The 18,829-nt window shown below is 58.5% G+C and overlaps 2 protein-coding genes across 2 annotated transcripts; both read right to left on the minus strand.

Annotated features, from left to right (window-relative positions):
- Positions 1 to 4,146: 4,146 nt before the first annotated feature.
- LOC130876218 (BOS complex subunit NCLN) lies at positions 4,147 to 13,344 on the minus strand. The gene is made up of 14 exons (XM_057772686.1): positions 13,005 to 13,344; positions 10,288 to 10,478; positions 10,040 to 10,184; positions 9,824 to 9,918; positions 9,240 to 9,320; positions 8,518 to 8,621; positions 7,643 to 7,731; positions 7,241 to 7,559; positions 6,529 to 6,616; positions 6,412 to 6,450; positions 6,169 to 6,329; positions 5,479 to 5,532; positions 5,318 to 5,396; positions 4,147 to 5,238 (listed from the first exon to the last, which is right to left on the minus strand). The coding sequence occupies exons 1-14, from the start codon at positions 13,186 to 13,188 to the stop codon at positions 5,179 to 5,181; spliced, it is 1,689 nt and encodes a 562-aa protein (XP_057628669.1). The 5' UTR covers positions 13,189 to 13,344; the 3' UTR covers positions 4,147 to 5,178.
- A 1,980-nt stretch (positions 13,345 to 15,324) lies between these two features.
- On the minus strand, positions 15,325 to 16,759 carry LOC130876111 (sphingosine 1-phosphate receptor 4). The gene has a single exon (XM_057772543.1). It carries the CDS (start codon positions 16,715 to 16,717, stop codon positions 15,578 to 15,580), a length of 1,140 nt encoding a protein of 379 aa, XP_057628526.1. The 5' UTR covers positions 16,718 to 16,759; the 3' UTR covers positions 15,325 to 15,577.
- Between the last annotated feature and the right edge of the window lie 2,070 nt (positions 16,760 to 18,829).

Below are 18,829 nucleotides of genomic sequence, written 5' to 3' on the forward strand. Positions count from 1 at the left end.
CCTGCGCGCGGCTGCGCCACAGCGCCCCCCGCGGCTGCCGCGAGAACTGCAGGGGACGGGCGGGGCCCGCCGTAGGGAAACTGAGGCCCAGCGGTCTTGGAGGTGCGAGGGTAAAAGGGAGTGAAGGGTGAAGGGTGGGAGGGAGCTGCAGGCTGGAATTGCACATTTGAAAGACTGACAGGTCTCCCCGCGCTGGTCTTGGAATCCTTAAAGTGTCCGTGACCAACAGCCATGAGATCAGTCCCGCAGCCAGGTATACTGGGGAGACTGAGGCAGTAGGATCTGGCGTTCCCGGTTAGCCTGCGCTACATGGTAAGAGCCTTGTCAAGACGAGCAGCCACGGATGGGGAAGGTGGCCCTGCAAACAGCAGGTGAATAATGAGAGCTAGCCAGTGACGTGGACACAAAGGCCCAAAGAGGGTCAGGGGATGACAGCGGAGGAGGGCAGAGAAGCCGAGAGGCCATTCAAGGAAAGAAGTGGATGCGCAGGCCAGCCCTTGCAAGCAATTCCCTTGCCTCGGTTCTTGAGTCCTGGGACGACAGTCCTGCACCACCACGTCGGTTCAGCTCATATTTTTATTTTAAATTGACGTTCCTAGCGCCACAGATGCCTGTGCCCATGCTGTGTACCCTTAAAATGACAGTTGCCAAGCAGTGGTGGCCCCGCCTTTAATCCCAGCACTCGGGAGGCAGAGGCAGGGGGATCTCTGTGAGCTCGAGGCCAGCCTAGGCTACAGAGCGAGTTCCAGGGCAGCCGGGCTATGTCAGAGACCTATCTCAAAAACAAATAGGTGCTATTTTAGCCATTGCACATTTTCCATGTGTTCATTTTAACTATCACAATAAAATATCCTCTGTGTTGATGAGTTTGGTTTGTTTTTCTCCAGAGGAGATAGAGGCAAGAGGATTAGGGGTTCAAGGTTATCCTTGGCCAAATAGAGAATTGAAGGCTGGCCTAGCCTACATAAGACAGTGTTTCAAATAAATAAAATAATTAAATAGACAAGTCTTATTCCTATTTTTTTTTATTTTGAGACAGTGTAGTGGTATATTATTTGCATTTTGATAAATAAATCTTGCCTGAAGACCAGAGGCAAAGCTAAAGCCACTAGAGGTCAGGCGATGGTGACACACACCTTTAATCCCAGGATCTGGGAGACAGAAGCAGACGGAGCTCTGTGAGTTCAAGGCCACCCTGGGCTACATAAGATCAGTGCAGAAACAGATCCAGGTGGTGGTGGCTCCCATTTTTAATCACAGCACTAGGGAGTCACATGCCCTTAATCCCAGCACCAGAGGGAAGGTAAAATGGGAGGAGAGAGGCTATCTGCTTAGCTTCTGGTCACCCAGCCTTGGTAGACGTAAGACTTCTCTAGTGGCTTGGCTGCTTTGCTTTTCTGGTTTTCCCAATATCAGACTCCAGGTTTTTATTATTCGTGCTACAGGACAGCATTTCTCTGTGTAGCCCTGGCTGTCCTGGAACTCACTCTGTAGCCCAGGCTGACCTCGAATTCACAGAGATCCGCCTCCTCTGCCTCCTCAGTGCTGAGATTAAAGGTGTGCACCACCACTGCCTGGTAATAATTTGTTTTTGTTAAAGGATTTACCTATGTGTAGGAGTGTTGCCTGCACGGCTGTGCATGTGTGTGTGGTTGTGGGTGCTGGGAACCGAACCTGGGTCCTCTGCAGGGGCAGCTGGCACGCTAACCACTGAGCTGTCTGTCCAGCCCCCTATAATTTGTTTTAAAGAACAGAACGGAGGCCCAGAGCAGTTGATCCCTTGTGCAAGGTCACACAGCAGCTCTGGAAGCCGAGATGCCCCCCACGATCTCATCATCCCCAAGGTGCAGGCAGTCATGCCTCCACTTCCTCATCTCCTATGAACACTAGCGGGAGAAGGGACTGGCTCCTTGGGGACTTGGCGTCACAGTCATGGAGAACCGCTACCATCATACTCGACAGGGCTGGAGGGGCGAGGCCTTGGGGTCATGGGTCACCTCTCAGAGGTAGGGGAGGCTGGGATATGCTGAGGGTGGTTCTCAGATGAGCTGTTTCCATGGAGACCAGAGAAGGATGCCAGGAGTCCCTATGGAGCTCTGAGTTGCAAGAACTGTTAAATAGTATCAAAGTGTGTGTGGGGGAACCAGGCCTCCAGGGAGCTGGGGATGCTGCCTGGCAGGAGGGAGGGTTCTGCCATCTGCCCCACAGCTGTCATTGACCTGCCACAGCATCAGCCCCGGAGTAACGAACTTGAGCCACCTCAGTCCCCAAAACACATGGATGGGAGCCGACAGGAGGCAGGCCAGCTGGCAGTGCTCCCCTCGGCCCAGCACCATGTTAGCCCTAAAATAGCAAGTGTTTGGGGACCCCAATCCCCCGCAGGTGGTGTCACCATAGCTATGTAGCGGGAGACTGTGGCTGCTGGTCCAGGGGAGACAGGCAATCAGAAAAACAGGGTGGGGGAGTCCCATCACCTTGCCCTGGCCTTTGTGTCTGCTCAGGTGTGGGCTGTTCCGGAACTCACCTCAGCCTCAGATGCCGAGATCCAGGGCTGACCGTTCTCTGGGGTGCTGAGCACCTGACCCACATACACTTGGCCCTGGGAGCCCCTCACCCACTACGACAGCAGGGGTTCCCTGAGGGCAGAGTCTGCAGCAGCAGGAACCTGGACTCAGAGCCTTGAGGGCATGGGAGGGGCTTCTCCTCCCAGGGCTCAGGGGAGGAACAAGCACCAGCACCCACGTCACCAGTCCCAACCTGGTTGGAACTGACAGTATCACCAGCACCCACCTGCCTGGCACAGCATAGGCATCTGTGGATGCCACAACGGGAGTGACTGACAACCTCTTTGCTATTGAGTTTTTGAAGCAAGGTCTCATGTAGCCCAGGCTGGTCCCAAATTTACTATGTAGCCAAGGATGACCCAGAACTGATCCTACTTCCCCCACCTTGCCCAGCCTGTCACTATCTAAAAGCAGCTGTAAACAGGTGGTGGTGCAGACCTGTCTTAGAAAGCTGAAGCAGGAGGATTGCCACGATGCCAGAGACTGCAACGATACACTTCCTCAGAAGCAGAGGTTGGGGAGCTGGTGCCTGCCACAATGACCCAAGTTCGGATCCACAGCACCCACATAAACAGTTGACATGGCAGGCACATGGAACCCCAGAGTTGTAGAGGCCAAAACAAGGGCCCGGCTCAGAGGTCAGAGGCCGAGTCAAAAGATAAGGTGGAGGGCCAGGCGGTGCTGGCGCATGTCTTTAATCCCAGCACTCGGGAGGCAGAGGCAGGTGAATCTCTGTGAGTTCGAGACCAGCCTGGTCTACAGAGCTAGTTCCAGGACAGGCTCCAAAGCCACAATAGACCTGTCTCGAAAAACAAAAAACAAAACAAAGCAAACAAAAGATAAGGTGGAGGAGTGGCGAGAGGGCCCAGTGGGTAAGGTGCTTGCTGCCATCCCCGACAACCTGAGTTCCATCCCCAGGACCCGCAGGGAAGGAGAAAGTGGCCTGTGGCGGTCATCCCCCAGCAAGCACACATGCACATCCAGGGACACTCCCAAGCGGAGGCCCCTGGAGTCCATGACCCTGCAGAGGCAGAAAGCCAGATCTCAGTGCAAACTCACAACTGCTCAGCCCCAGGGCCTCCCAATTCAGCGGTCAGGGTGTCATAGCATCCCCTTCCCCTCTTGGGCTCAGGACCACAGCGCTAAGCTCGCACCATTGCACCAGCCCCAGGGCTTTGGCACAAGCCATGCCCTCTGCCTGAACCCAGACCCCCGCAGTCTGCTGGTCTGTGCCTCTGCAGCCAACCTGGGTCCGTTTCCCTCAACGTCCAGATGTGAGCAGCTGTCCATTCCATGCTGAGTGGACAGGACCCCAGCCTCACAGCAGCAGCTGAGCTGGGGTTTGACTGACTACAAGACAGGGACTTGAGTGACGGGCAGACTTTGCAGTGACGGCCCCTGCCCCGTGTGACATGTCCCCAATTCTCGTCCTCTGAGAACTTATCCAGTGCCAGGAAGCAGTTGTCAGGGTGGGAAGGAAGGGGCTACGGTGGCCAGCAGGGCACTGGGCGGGCTGATGCTCCCATGATCCCAGTGGGATCTCAGGTTCCTGAAGGCAGGGGCACCCACAGGCATGGTCCTTCAATATGGCTTTTATTTTCTAACCCACCAACTGCAGGCCGGCCGCCAGCCCAGCCCTGCCTGAGCAGAGGGAGGTGGCACATGCACCTTGTATCTTTGCCAGTGAGGGGCGGCACCGGCCTCAGACCCGTAACCAGCCGCTGGGACGAGAGTGAAGGGGGCTGGACCCCAGCAGTCCATGGGGGAGGGGCGGGGCGAGAGTGCCAAGGGCCAGGGTGGCAGGCTGGCCCCTCCTGCCCTATGACACGAAGGCCACCGGGGTGGCGGCCACTGCTCCTGCCAGGAAGAGGGTCTGGGTGGGCCAAGCCTCCACAGGTGCTGGAGGGATGCCAGGCGCTGGCCCCAGCTGCCCCTCCCGGCCCGATACCTCCCGGGTCATATTGCTATCGAATCGATTGCCCACGGCGTCCCTGAGGTCGACTGCCAGCACTGACTCCTCCCCTCTCCCTCCTGTTGGCAGGGACTCTTAGGGTGTGCTGGGCCTGGCTGTTTCATCCCACACTGTGAGAGGGGCTGGGTCCCCAGAATTCATCACAGGCAGGGAAACCGAAGGGGAAGGGGGAAGGTGGAGAGACCTCAGAGCTGCAGGCTGCCACCTGGGGCCGCCTCCTGCCCTGTCCCCAGCACCTGGACTGGGGTGGCTCAGGCCCAGCTGGAGAACCAGGTGGGTCCAGGGGTGGCTGAGGTGGCAACAGGCAGAGGGAAAGGTAGGCTGGGAACAGCAGGGAGCCATAGTCGGGTGCTAGTCAGCGCCAGGAGAGGTGGCCTGGTCCTGGGCACCTCTGATGGGCCACAGGAGGGGGCGGGGAGCAGGCTGCTGGGACCAGGGCCAAGCGTGTGGCCCTTCAGTGCATGTGGCCCAGGGGGCCATCTGTTCCATTGGGCTCATTTGCAGGTGGGCGGGGTTCTCCACCAAGGAAGTTCAAGGAGACCGGGAGAAGTCCCTGCATCCTAGTGAACTCTGGTTCAGTCTAGCCGCTTGGGTGCCCACGCGTGGGCCGGTCCCTCCTGGGCTGTCTGTCCACAGCTGTCGTCACTGGGCCTTGGCTTTGAGCAGCAGTCTCTGCACAGTCTTGTAGAGCACGTGGAAGTGCTGGTGGGGGCACAGCACATTAGGGACAGGGACGCCAGAGAGCCACCTTGCCCCCCAGGTTCCCTGCACAGCAGCTCACCTGGACAGCTGTGTACGCCATGCCAAGGTATGCCCCGATGCACACAGCCAGCAGCAGGTCAAAGATGGCTGGTTTGACCCTGAAGGACGGTCCGTGGGGTCAAGGATGTAGAATGGTCACCCCAACAGACCGTGGTCCCTTTGCTCCAGCCCACCACTCACCTGTAGGCATTCATCACCTGCTTAAGCTGATCGTAGAAGACAAACTCGGGGTCCCTGCCGAGAAACAGCCCTACTCAGTGCTTCTCCCTGGCTGAGGCTCCATCTCAGAGGCCTCCCTGGGAGGCTGCTGCAGGAGCATGATGGGTTTGAGGCTTGCCCAGACTACATATCAACAGCTCAATTCAGAAAGCAAAAAATACTTTTGCATGTGTTTTTTGTTATTGTTTGAGACAGGGTCTCACTGTGTAGCCCTGGCTATCCTGGAACTCACTCTGTAGCCCAGGCTGGCCTCAAACTCACAGAGATCCTCCTGTCTCTGCCTCCTGAATGCTAGGGTTAAAGGTGTGCGCCACCACCGCCTGGCTTAAAGATATTTTTTTTTTTTTTTTTTTGGTTTTTTCGAGACAGGGTTTCTCTGTGGTTTTGGAGCCTGTCCTGGAACTAGCTCTTGTAGACCAAGCTGGTCTCAAACTCACAGAGATCCGCCTGTCTCTGCCTCCCAAGTGCTGGGATTAAAGGCGTGCGCCACCACCGCCTGGCAAGATATTTTTTAAATAGTTGAGAAAAGGACTAGAAACTTCCCTGCCTGAGAAGTCTTTCTAGGGAAGGACGCAGCCCATGCTGTCCCTTGGCCTGTCCCCCTCTCGCTGAGGACAAGATGAGGCCACAGGGACTGCGCCTGCTGCTCACCGCTTGTCAGCCTTCACGTGGTGCTGCCGCACGTCCTTCAGGTAGCGGCTCAGAAAGTGCTCCAGTGTACTCAGGAACGTCCCGTCCTTGTCCAGCAGCTGCGCGGCCCGCGGCTGGTTGGTAAGCCAGTCCATCACTGAGTCCAGCTGCTCCTGCTGGACCTGCGAGGGCCAGGTGCAGGCTGGGGTCACACAGGGGTCACAGCAGGGGTCCCCAGGGTCCCACCCCATGCCCACACTTTACCATCTGCTCCGTGAACACTGGCATGTCCGGGGGAGTCCCCTGCAGAGGGAAGGGACAGGGTGAGGCAGCCCAGTGGGGCTGTGTGCACCAGGCCAGGGCCAGGACCAGACGGCTTACCTTCTCCGTCAGGTTGTAGATAACCCGTGTCAGGGCCTCAGCAATGATCCGCGTGTTCCGCGTTAGTGTCTTGGAGTCCACCCGAGCCCTTGAGAACACAGGGATAGGTTCTTCAGACAGGGAGTGCGGTCCCTGGTGCCTGGGCTCTGGGGTGGCTGGCCACAGGGACCAGGTAAGGAGTGTGTCTGAGGCATGGTGTGGGGACAGTGCAGCACCTGCAGGATCCAGGACGTCCTGCGGGGAATGGTCACCTCAAGGCTCGCGAGGGGGTGGACAAGTGACCTTCCTTCAACCTGGCTGCCAGCCTGAGTGGCTCCAGGTGTGTGACCAGCTGCTGCCCTCCCAGACCGCTCCTGACTCCCAGCCCCACCCTTGCCCTGGACAAGCGCCCGCTCTGCTCCACGTGGTCACACAGCTGTGGCCAGCCCACAGAAAGTTCCAGCAGATGGCTCTGTTCCCCCTCATGAGCAGCAGCTCTTGCCCCAGCCCAGAAGTTTTCTTCTTGGAAGGGGATGAAAGGTGCCCCCCACAGAAGGTTCCAGAAGGAAGCCCCAGAGAAGACCCTAGGATCTAGCCCCCACAGAAGGCATTCTACAAGATGCCACCACCCCTCCCTTCCGCGGGAAGATTCTAGATGTCCCACCAATGAGCGCCCCATGGAAGGTCCCAGGAAAGACCTGGAAAGTGGCTTGTCTCCCGGGTGCCCGCTCACCGCACGTCCATGATGCTGCTGCGCGGCCCTGCACGGTGGCTCTCCAGGTGTGACAGCGTGAAGGCGGGCAGCCTACGGATGGCAAAGCGCTCATGCTCCCAGGCCAGCACATCGTCTGCCAAGTTGATCTTCTTATGCACCATGGAGAAGCTGACGTCAGGGAACTGGTGCGTGGCCACTGTCTCCAGCTCACGCAGGAAGGCGTGCTGTAGCGTCCCCTCCCGAGGTGGCTTAGACACGTGCAGGCGCAGGTGGCTGCCGCGGCCCACGGTGTCCAGACAGAGCACGAAGGCTACATTATCCTGCAGCAGGCTGGAGTCTGCAGGACAGGCATGCGTCAGGGGCGTGAGGCCCCCCCAACCCAGACTCGGCCCCGCTGGAGCCCACCCAGGCCCCACTCACCTGTGTGGTCCAGGCTGTCCTCCAGCCATCGCTTGGTGCCCTGGTAGTTGAACTTGCCTCCTCCTGATGCGAAGAAGAGGAGGTTGTACCTGCGAGTGCGGGTGTCACGGGACGTGGTCAGGCCACAGGTCCCTGACTGGGCACATGGAAACCCCAGATCTCTCCAGACCTACCACCAGGTGACACACCTTACACCACCCCAGGGAATCCCCAAATAGGAGTCATATGTGTCCCAAATGTTGCAGAGGGAGGCCGCTGAGGACACTCACACCAAGGAGCCCAGACCAGCACTCGATCCCCAGACCCCCACGTTCCCAGATGCCAGTGGCCAGCTGATGCTCACCTTGACTAGAAGGACCCTGAGCCACACAGGTGCCACACACCCTCACCTGCTTGGGAACCACAGCCAAGCTGCCCAGTGATGACACACAGGACAGTCACTGAGCCCAGGTTGTTCCTGGCCCATACTACTGACTGGCCACTGTCACATAGGGCTATCAATCCAGTCAGGACTGGTGTAGGCCATGAGGGCCTGGGGTGAGCAAAAAACACAGCTGCCTCGTGGTGGTAAGGAAGGACAAGGCTACCCCCATGTACTGACTGAAGCTGCCCTGTGACCGAGGAGACTGAGAACTGGCACACTGGCTGCCACTCTCAGGGCCACCCTGTGTGCCCAGCTCACAAATGTCAAAGCCGCTCTCACATGACCAGCCCTGCAGCCAACCTCAGGACACACATGGCTGTCACACTGTGGGCATGGACTCCCAGAGCCCCACCCAGGAGCATCCCGTACAGAGCCCTTCTGGGAATGGTAGCATCTGGTGTGGGATGTACAGTGGGGTCACCTGAGGACCGCCCCCATGGCTGGCACTCACGCTGCATGTGTGCGCTTGTACGTGTAGAGGCGTGAGAAGAGACGAGCCAGCTCCAGCAGCACGGAGATGCCACTGCCGTTCGAATCAGCGCCCAGCGACAGCCACTGTGGGCAGAGGACCTGTTGGTTACGCCTCCTGCAGGCCAGGCCCATCCATGAGGTGCCAAGCCTCACGTGGAGCACAAGCAGGTAGAAGGGAGACGTGAACACCCACGGGGAGGAATGTGGTGGCCACCCCTTTAACCGCAGCCCAGGAGGCTGGGGAAGGGGGATCTCTCAGTTCAGGACAGCCAGAGCTCTCAAAGAGCCCATGTCCAACAAAGGGAAGTCAGGGGCGCTTGGGCCGGTCTGCCCTTGGAGGCTGGGGACCTGGTGGCACTGGAGCCCAGTGTGGTGGTCTGCGTAAGAACGGCCCCCAGAGGGTCATACATCTTTGGCACTACTTGAGAGGAACAAGGAGTGGTCCTTGGGGAAGGAAGTGTGTCACTGAGGGTGGGCTGTGAGGTGTCTTGGCCGGCACATCAGGAGAAGTGCTCAGTTACTCTTCCAGCGACACACCTGCCGGCCGTCATGATGGACAACTGTATGCGAGCCCCAACTAAATGCGGCTGCTGAGGTCACCATGGGTCAGGCATTCTGAGTCCCACACTGCATCACCAACACGTCGGTGCCCGGAGCAGCTGGCAGCCCTGCCCCTTCTTGAACTGCACACCAGGTACTTACCGGGGCCACGCCAAAGGCGTCGTAGTGAGCCACGATGACAATGGTGGGGAGGTCCTCGCCTCCCAGCCCTGTCAGCCGTCCCTGTGGAGAGACGATGGTCCTGGGTGCTTCCCAAGGGTCACCCTGGTATGCTGTGAGCCTTTTCCCCCAGGGCAGGCACAGGCCCATGCTGGCTGGTGGCTAGCTAATGGACAAGAGCACAAACCATTTGGCCCAGGATGGGGGCGCACAGCAAGGCTGTCCCTGCCCAAATTCTGAGACCTTCACAGCCTGCTCATCCCATGAGAGCAGCAGTGAGGACGCTGCAGACGCTCCTGCAGCCTGTCCTGCAGTCCGACCCACCACCGTCCCAAGTTCTGTGCCCTTGACCCAGAACTCTAAATAGGGGGGTTCTTTTATTAAAGAGGGGTCTCCTGTATACCAGGCCAGCATCAAACTCACTATGCAGCCGTGGATGCCTCAGTCTCCCAGGTGGTGCTACCACGCCTGATTTCTGTGGTGCTGGGCGAGTTCCTGGGTCTCCACCACCCCTGGCATTCCGCAGAGGCAGAGGCATGCCTGGACCTGAGGGTCAGGGCACTCACCTCCACGCTGGTGATCAGCCAGTCGCTCACCGCCTGGCTCTGGGCTCCGCTGGTCACCATCTGGAAACCGTTGGCCGTGGCCGTGTGCAGCAGCACTGGGGATAGAAGGAACGAGTCACTTGGGCCCACGGCTGGGGTGGATACTGCGAACACAGAGGCCCAAGACAGCCCCAGCTGCCACGGAGACACATCACACCCTCTGGTAGCCTGGCTCACCTTCAGCAGCGGAGGCAGAGCCCTGAGAGGCAGAGGCAGCCTGGGTCTGCTCATAGATGGACAGCAGGGCCTCATCCTCCACGGCAAAATACACGGGGACCACGGTCTCCATGGCCAGCATCTCGGGTTCAATCTCCATGAATTGCTGTGGAGAGTACATGCACTCAGGGGACAGGGCCACCCCTGGTCCAAAGACACACTCCAGATGCAACCTGAGGGGCAAGCGTGGGATAGTGGTAGAGGCTCACCCGGACAACATCCTGGGGCACAGCGGCCATGGCCCGGGGGAGGATGATGACCACAGCGCCCGCTGATTGTCGCAAGGCCTTCTGGTAGTGCTCATAGGAAAAGTCCAGAAGCCGCATAAGTACACAGCGGCGGCTCAGCACGTCTGCGTCCACTGTGCGTGCCTCCGTGTTGAGCACTGCATTTCGTGTACCTGTGGGGGACACGGGGTCACAGTTGCAGGCCTCTCAGTGCATGGACACCATGTGGGGCCTCCACACCAGCACACAGGCTGTGGGGTGTGGCTCTTAGGAGACAGGCACGGGACACCTGCCACAGTCAGGGAAGGGCCAGTTGGGCCCTTAGGGGGCTGTACTGCATAGGCCAGAGGCGAACGGCCATGGGCCTCAGGTCAGTGGGCAGCTCCCTCAGGAACCAGAGCCCCTAGGTCCTGGGAACCACTTACATCCTGACCAGGTAGAGCAATACAAAACAGATGCTTCATAAACGCTCAACTGCTACCCACCAGGGTGACGGCAGGCGGCACCCTGGACGCACATGGCCAGAAGGGGGCAGTGAATGACTACACAGGTCGTGGGTCACAGCTCAGTGAAGAGGGGACTTGATCCTCGTGGGGCATCTAGGGCGGTCATCTGGATGCCGACACCCACATTACACCAAGGCCCAAGTGTCAAAGGGATGAACTGGCTGGGTCTGGGACAGTTCAAGTGTAACTGACCAGACACACGGGGTGATGGGGACTTGAGCTCACAAGTTGACACCCTGGGCCCTGCTCTCATTGTCCAGGAATGCACAGTATGGGGGCGGGGAGGGGGCAGGGCTGGCCAGGGACCCCAGGGACACCCTGCTCCCTCCCAGGATCTCACACAACTATGGGGACCGTATTACAGGGGTAAGTAACACCTCTCCCTCTTTAACCTGCTCCCGGTCGGGGGTGGTTCAGATGCCAGCTCTTCCTCGAGGTCTCTACAGTGTCCCCAAGAAGGCCAGGAGCTGCAGCAGGGCAGCACTGGTGACATGGAGCCCCAGTGCGCAGTGCTGCCCATGCACCAGCCCCCAGGAACCCCAAAACCCGCAGTGCTCCCCACAGAAGGACGGCCAGGCCCCTGTGACCCATCCCCGCAGTTCAGCCCTCTAATGACATCAGGTGGCCCAGGGCAGGCTCAGGTGCACACTCAGCAGGCTCCTCCCCATGGCTGGCTTGTCAGCTCAGTGGTGTCAGTGACCGAGTGTCAATAAAACTTTATCCACAAGTGCAGGGGAGGCCAAGCTTCATTAGTTGGCTCCAGGCTTGTGGAGATGTAACTCAGGGCCACCGAGCCACTAGGGAGGCAGACAAGACACGGAAGTCCTGTCCCAACCTCACGCCGACAAGAAGGCAGGTCCCAAGGAGGCCAGAGTCCACAGAAGGAGGGATGGTGGTCTGGTCACGCCCCACCATGGACCTCCCTCACGCCAGTGTCATTTATTTCTCAACAAAGACCCAGGGGAAGTTGGGTAAGGCAAGCTCCAGTGAGGCTGCAGAACAGTTTGGGGCTGAGGGGAGCCCAAGGGACTTACGCAGGGTTTCTCAAGACCTGCTCTGGCTGGTTATCTCATCGTGGGCTCCCAGGGGTGCAGAGAGGGTGCAGGAGCCCCACAGTTCGTATTCAGCCAAGGAGAGACGGCCATGTTAGGTGTGCGGTCCACTGAGGACACAAGCTCATTCACACTCCAGCTCAGCTAAGGGGCGGATGCAGGCTGTGGGTGTGTGAGCCAGGCATGGACATAAGTACTCTAGGAACTGCCCTCTGGACCCTGGAATGCTCCGGAATGACTCTAGAGGCCAAGGAGCTATGCTGCCCAGCTTGGTAGCCACTGGCTCCATGTGGCCATTCAGTGGTACCCTACTGTAGACAGTTTTGCTGGTGACACTTCAGAAAATGTCAGGTCACAAGCAACTTCAACACCGGGGACCCCTGACCACCCACCTACTCTGGCCCTGTTGACCTTGACCCTATGGTGCCCTGGAAGGCAAGTCACTGTTTCAGAACACTATTGTTCTCAGCCCTGCAAGGCACAGGGCAGGCACTGGCCTCCACCCACTCCGGGATCCCCAAGTAGGGGCAGCCACATGACCCCTCCCCCCAAGATGCAACGTTCCTTTAAAGAGAAATAACATAATTCTTGGCACAAGGGCCCATAGGGTTGGCATAGAGAGGCATGGACCCAGGCTGGCACACACAAGGGGGACCCGGCCTTACGCTCAGGGACACACTAAGCATCAAGGCTGGAAGGCGAACTAAAGACCAGAGGGTTCTTGAAGGCCAGGTACCACAGGCAGCAAAAGGGAGGCTTTGAGAGACCCAAGACACAGGCGTGAGGACAGAGAACCCAGGGAACCCAGGGGCGGTGCTGTGGGAACTAAGGCCCCGGGGGCTCCCAGGACAGTAGGCCTGGGGTAACCAGTGACAGAGAGGGGATCAGGGTGACGGGGGATCAAGAAGAGGCGAGAATCTGGGTGACGATGGTGTGACGGGGTGACAGGAATCAGTGTGACAGCAGGGACCTGAAGGGACAGGGAGGAGTGGGGTTGCCAGGAAGGGATCACTATGACAGTGGGAGACGGGGAAACAGTCGGGGATCCCCGGCATGACAGCGGGAAGATCGCGGTGACGGGGGAGCGGTGTGGCAGTGGGGGGGATGGCGGCGACAGGGGACGGGGTCAGGGGTCGCGCACCGTACGGCTGGCCCTGCAGGTCGTACTGCTGCATGCGGTACACGGTGAACTCGTGCGCGGCGTCGGCGGCGGGCAGCGGCGGCGCCACGAGCAGCAGCACGGCGGGCAGGAAGACGATGAAGCCGAGCGGCAGGCACGACGCCTTTAGCACGTTCTCCAGCACCTCGCCCGCTTCCTCCAGCATTCCGGCAGACGGCAGGCCGCAAAGTCGGCGGCGGCGGTGGCTGATGGCGACGGGAAGCGGCCAGAGATTCGCGGACTCAGCTCGGCATGGGCGGCCGCTGAGGTCCTTCGGGCAGAGCCACAGACAGCCCGCGGCTGTCCAAGGGTCCTTTGGGCAGCGCTGTGGACGGCTCTGAGTGCCGCACCACCTGCCGGGAAATGTAGTCTTTCATGTGAGTTATAGACGCCCCGCCCTCCCGCACGCGGGGGATTCCTGGGAGTTGTAGGCACACTGAGACTCGCGCTAAGGATGCTAGGGCGCAGTAGTAGTCATTGAGCGCGGAGCACTCTGGGAGTTGTAGTCCCGCTGTGGCGCGCCCGGGATGAAGGTATGGTGGACATAACTTCTGAACTCATGAATGCAAAGTGGCAAAACACCGAGAGTTTAAAAATCTATTAAAAATAATTTTTAGTAAAGCTTGCTTAAGCCGTGTGTTTGGAGTCGTTAACAAGAAGGACGATCAACCGAAAGTGCAGGACGTGACCTTGCGACCCGGAAGGAAGTGGGGGGGGCATGAGAAAGTGCCCGGCTGGTGCCTTGTTCTCCTGGGACTTGGGATGATGGGAACTGGTGTCGCTCTGTCTCTGCGAAAGGGGATGGAGTTAAAATGAGCAAAAAAAGCAGATGTGAAACTTAATGAGGGCTCAGATCTTCATCTTGTAAGTTCCTAGAGCACAAGACATCCAGTGGGTGTCTGCATTCTGAAGTGAATGAATGAAAAGATGGCTAAATACATATATAAATTCGTGCCGGGTGGTGGTGGCCCACACCTTTAATCCCAGCACTCCGGAGGCAGAGGCAGGCGGATCTCTGTGAGTTCGAGGCCAGCCTGGTCTGCAAAGCAAGTTCCAGGTCAGGCTCCAAAGCTACAGAGACACCCTGTCTCAAAACAGAAATAAATAGATAAATAAAATTCGTAGCAAGTGGCAAGATTAGGTAAGGCAGGAAATTGGCACAGGCTTTAGTGGCAGTGGGGAGATAGCTATGACAGTAATGGAACCAGCTGATGATGGGGAGGTCTTTATTATTCCTATTCATATTTGGGACACATTGAACTTAAAAGTTTTGGTTTTCCTATTGCAAAATCAAATTTAATTTTGGAGTACTCAATAAGGCTATGGGATTTGACCAGTCCCATAGGGTAGGGTAATTTAAGGTTTGGGTAATTTAAGGTGTGAATTAAAATTATTTGTCAAAAAATAATAAAATTGTCACTCACACCTCTAGGAATACAACAAACAAGAAATAAATGACCAAACACTGCTACCCACCCACCAGAAGACACGGGGTAGAATTCAGTGTGGGAACTGGCGTGAGCTGAGTTTGAGTCAGGTCTTTAGTAGGCGCTTGGTAAGCGCCGGCCTTAGAAGATGCTCAAACTTGTGGAGAACTCAGGACGATGTGTTCTTTGATAGCCTTAGGTGGAAAAGTGGATTCTAAGACTCAGAGTGCTGGCCTTGTCCCTGAGAGTGATTGCTCTGCAACAAATGGATGCCAAGTGTATACCAAGCCCCATGCTAAGCACCAAGGTCACAACCCATTGGAATTAAAAGTGTAGAAAAGTCAACAGATGTGTGCCCCGAACTGAGTGACAATCACTGCCGTCCTTAGAGTCACCACCGGTGAGACTCGGTTACAATACGCTGAGAAACCAAATGTGTAGGTTTCCTTCATTTTAATAACTCTTAGGCAGCCATGCGTGGCTCGAGGCTGCGCTTTCAAACAGTGGGTCCGCGATCCCCTGTCACACACATCACCATAGTTCAGAAACGGAAGGGTGAGGCCACGGGGTTACCGGACCAGGTCAAGATATTGCCCCAGACCCGGGGTGGGCGGGTCAGTTCTTCCCACATAAACAGAGAAACTAACCTGATGGTGGGAGGGCCATGGGTGCGGGCCGCCTGCCCCAATGGGGAAGTCATTGTGGAGAGAGATGATTGACACCAAGCGGGGCAGGCCGGCCCGTCTCAGCACACCCCCGAAGCACCACTAGGAATGACAAGGAGACGCGTTCCAGCAGCCTCCCCCTTCGACCCCCACCCTCCCCCAACACGCACATGTGTGACTAAGACGGGGCCACAGTGACCTGTCCTGTTGGTGAACTCGGACATGGTGTGTCCCCTTCACCTCCTGGTGAATGTGAGTCCAGACTGAGGCCCAGACCCACTGGATCTGGCTCGAGCCACTCTGCTCTGCCCGACATTCAGCACTGGCAGCTCCGTGCACAGACCCCAGGACCTGCTGGCATGTTCCCCGTCATCATCAGGCCGGGGTCGTGTGTCCAGTCCCTTCTCACCTCTCCCGGGAGGGCCTGTGCTGTGCTCGCCCTGGCAACTGGCCCGTCCACGCTCTAGACGCTCCGGACACTGGAAACGCTAGACAGCGGCTCGCGCATCCTGAAGCTGTGTGACCTGGAAGCCCGAAAACTGTCTCTGGTCCTCAGCGAGCTGTCGGTGGTGGACGCACCGGACTGGACCTCGGTGATCCGAGTCAGGCAGTCACCAGGACCCCGCAGGCCCAACCAGAGACAGCCACAACAGAGGAAGGCCAGCACCGAGCGCTGCACCTCGCGGCTGCGGAAGGAGTAGATGAGGGGGTTGATGGCGGAGTTGAGCACTGCCAGGGCGAGGATCCAATCCATGCCACGCAGGTACTCCTGGGCCCAGACGTTGGAACCGAAGATGTCGGCCAGGAGCAAGCCGAACAGGGGACCCCAGCACACCACGAAGGCCACCAAGATCATCAGCACCGTGTTGAGCAGTCTGCGGGCCTTGCGGCGGGCCGGAGCCCGGGGGCACTTCTTCCCGTTGACCCGGACCACCCTAAAGATGGCCCCGTAGAGGCCCAGGATGGCCACCAGGATGAGGGCGAAGACCACCACGCAGAAGAGCACGTAGCCCTTGGAGTAGAGAGGCAGCAGGCTGGAGCAGCGCGGGAAGGCACACACGCAGTTCCAGCCCAGGAGGGGCAGCAGGCCCAGCGTGGCCGCCAGCAGCCAGCACAGCCCGATGCAGCCGTACACGCGGCTGGTCTTGGTGGCCCCGCTCTCGGCCACCCGCACCATGGTGGCGAAGCGCTCGCCGGCCGTGAAGAGCAAGCTGAAGGTGGACGCGGCCAGGGCCATGAAGAGGATGCCCTCCCGCAGGAACCAGTGCGCGGGGGACAGCTGGAAGGTGCGCGTCCCCGACAGCAGCACGTTGACCAGGTAGGCCAGGCCGGTGAGCAGGTCGCTCAGTGTGATGTTCAGCAGGCAGTAGTACACCCAGCGGCGAGACCGCATGCGAGTGGCGATGGCGGCCAGCACCACCGCGTTCTCCAGCACCACCAGGCAGCCCGCCGCCACCGACGGCCCCCGCAGCGTCCCCAGCCCGCCACCGTCCTCGGGGCCCCCGCGGCCGGCCAGCCGCCCACTGTGGTTGTAATGCAGGACGATGAGGAGGCTGTGACCGCTGGCCGCCAGCCGGTGACAGGACCAGGTGCTGATGTTCATGGCCTCCCCGGGGGACAGACTGACAGAGAGGCCCCGGGCAGGGTGGAGTCGCAGCCTGGCCTGGGTTTCCTGTTGTTTCAAATTTCCTGTTATGCTTAAGGTGCCCCCGGTGGGTGGGGGTGAGGCCAGGGCAGGGAGGGGCATTCTGAGCGACCGTTGAGGGTGGCTGGGATGAGCCCTCTGGCACCCCCACCTCCTGTCCCAAGGATGGGAGGCTGTGCAGGAGAGGTTGCCACTGCGGGACAATGGGTCGTCCCAAGAACCGGCTATTCCCAGTGTGCTTGCATACAGCAGGGGCTTAATAAATGTCAGCCATACACAGACGGCCCATCCTGGGCCTTGTTACTGTGTGCAGCCAGGGCAATGCCACCAAAGCACATTAAGTGCCACCGTGCCCAGCAGGGGCTTCGGACTGTTGTTTGGTTTGGTTTCTTTGAGACAGGATTTCTCTGTAGCTTTGGAGCCTGTCCTGGAACTCACTCTGTAGACCAGGCTGGCTTTGAACTCACAGAGCTCCTCCTGCCTCTGCCTCCCTTGTGCTGGGATTAAAGGGTGTGCCACCACCGCAGGGTGCTTCATAATTTTTAAAAAGTTTTGTTACATTTATTTGTTTTTTTCTATGGTATGTAGGATGTGCAGAGGTGGCTGAGGGAGGTCAGAGGGCAGTTTACAGGAGAGGGTTCTCTCCTTCCACCCTGTGGGTCCCAGAACCGAACTCTGGTCTTTGCAGCTTGGCCACAAGCCCCTTTGTCCACTGAACCATTCTCTGGTGCCTAATGTTTAGTGACCTCTTACACAGCAGGTGCCTAATCGTGTTTGGTGTGTATACACAGATGTTTAATAAATGTGCACCCCAGCACTCAAGAGGCAGAGGCAGGTGATCTCTTTGAGTTCCAGGCCAGCCTGGTCTACAGAGTGAGTTCTAACACAGCCAGGGCTACACAGTGAGACCTTGTATTGAAAAAACAAAAGCAAATAAACAGTAATAATAATGAATATGGGCCACCAATATAGAGCAGATGCTTAATAATGTCACCATTGGGGAAAAAAATCGTCACCCACACCCACTACGTGCTTGGTGAAATTTTTTCGCCTGCAGCAGGGACGCTTAGAAAACGTTTGTCGCCCTTCCACACACAGCAAGTGCTTATTAAATGTCATCCAAACACAGCAGGCGCCTAGTCGGCGTGCGAACACCTGTAACTCCCCGCAGCGCCCGCCGAGCTAGGAGGGGGAAACTGAGGCCGCAGGCGGCGGCTGTGCGGTATCTGGTTGTTTAAATCATCAGGGACCCGAGAGGTGGGCGACCGCATCGGGAGCAGGGGAGGGATGGAGAAACGGGGTCCCCGCAGGGGCTGGGGTGGCTGTGATCCGCGACCCCGGCCGGTGGGTGTCATTAGCCCTCAGCCCTGCAGGCCTGAGGCTGGAGGGAGAAGCGGGGGGAGGGGAGGGTCCGGGAGCGGGCGGGGTGGGACGGGGCGGGAGGGAGAAGGAGGGGTGGGGGGTTGTCGGGTGTCTTGAGGGGTCCCGGGAAGGGAAGGGCGATGAGGGGGCAGAGACCCCACTTTCAGCACCCCGCGTCCCGGAGGATCACCGCAGCCACGGTCCCCTGGGAACGGGGCGGGGCGGGAGACCGCGGAGGGGCGGGACCTAGCCTGGGTGTCAATCATAGGGGTTCGGTCAAACCCTGAACCAGACCAGGAATACTATGCTCGATCCCAGGCTGGGCCCCTTCCCTGCGCCAAGCCCCGATCCCACCTGAGTGCGGCTCTCCCTCTGACCCGTGATCCACGTGAGGCCCAGACCCTGCCCGGTGGCCTGGCCCCTTCGCACGAACTCCCCAAGCCTCTAGCCTATGCGGAGCCCTGATCCCAGGACGGACCCTGAGCCTGGCTAATCTCACACCCCACCGTGCTGACGCTCGCCCTGGGTGAGACCCGGTTCCAAGCGGCAGCCTCGCCTCGACCCAGCCTCTTGGCGGTGAGTTCAAGTTCAGTCAGCCCTGAAGTGCTGTGCGCGGGAGGACTGAGCACAGCACCCTGCAGTGAGTGCTGACCAATCCCTCTGATGTTACGACGCAGCCACCATACCGAGCCCAAGCTTGCAAACCCG

This window comes from Chionomys nivalis, chromosome 6 (assembly GCF_950005125.1).
Source record: "Chionomys nivalis chromosome 6, mChiNiv1.1, whole genome shotgun sequence".
In the NCBI taxonomy this organism is placed as follows: Eukaryota; Metazoa; Chordata; class Mammalia; order Rodentia; family Cricetidae; genus Chionomys; species Chionomys nivalis.

Excerpts from the sequence above, each read along its gene's own strand:
- LOC130876218 (XM_057772686.1), bottom strand. The coding sequence starts at position 13,188 with ATGCTGGAGGAAGCGGGCGAGGTGCTGGAGAACGTGCTAAAGGCGTCG. Across the intron at positions 10,479-13,004 it reads CCTGCAGGGCCAGCCGTACG|GTACACGAAATGCAGTGCTC; the intron begins GTGCGCGACCCC and ends TGTCCCCCACAG. Across the intron at positions 5,533-6,168 it reads CACGTGAAGGCTGACAAGCG|GGACCCCGAGTTTGTCTTCT; the intron begins GTGAGCAGCAGG and ends GTTTCTCGGCAG.
- LOC130876111 (XM_057772543.1), bottom strand. The coding sequence starts at position 16,717 with ATGAACATCAGCACCTGGTCCTGTCACCGGCTGGCGGCCAGCGGTCAC.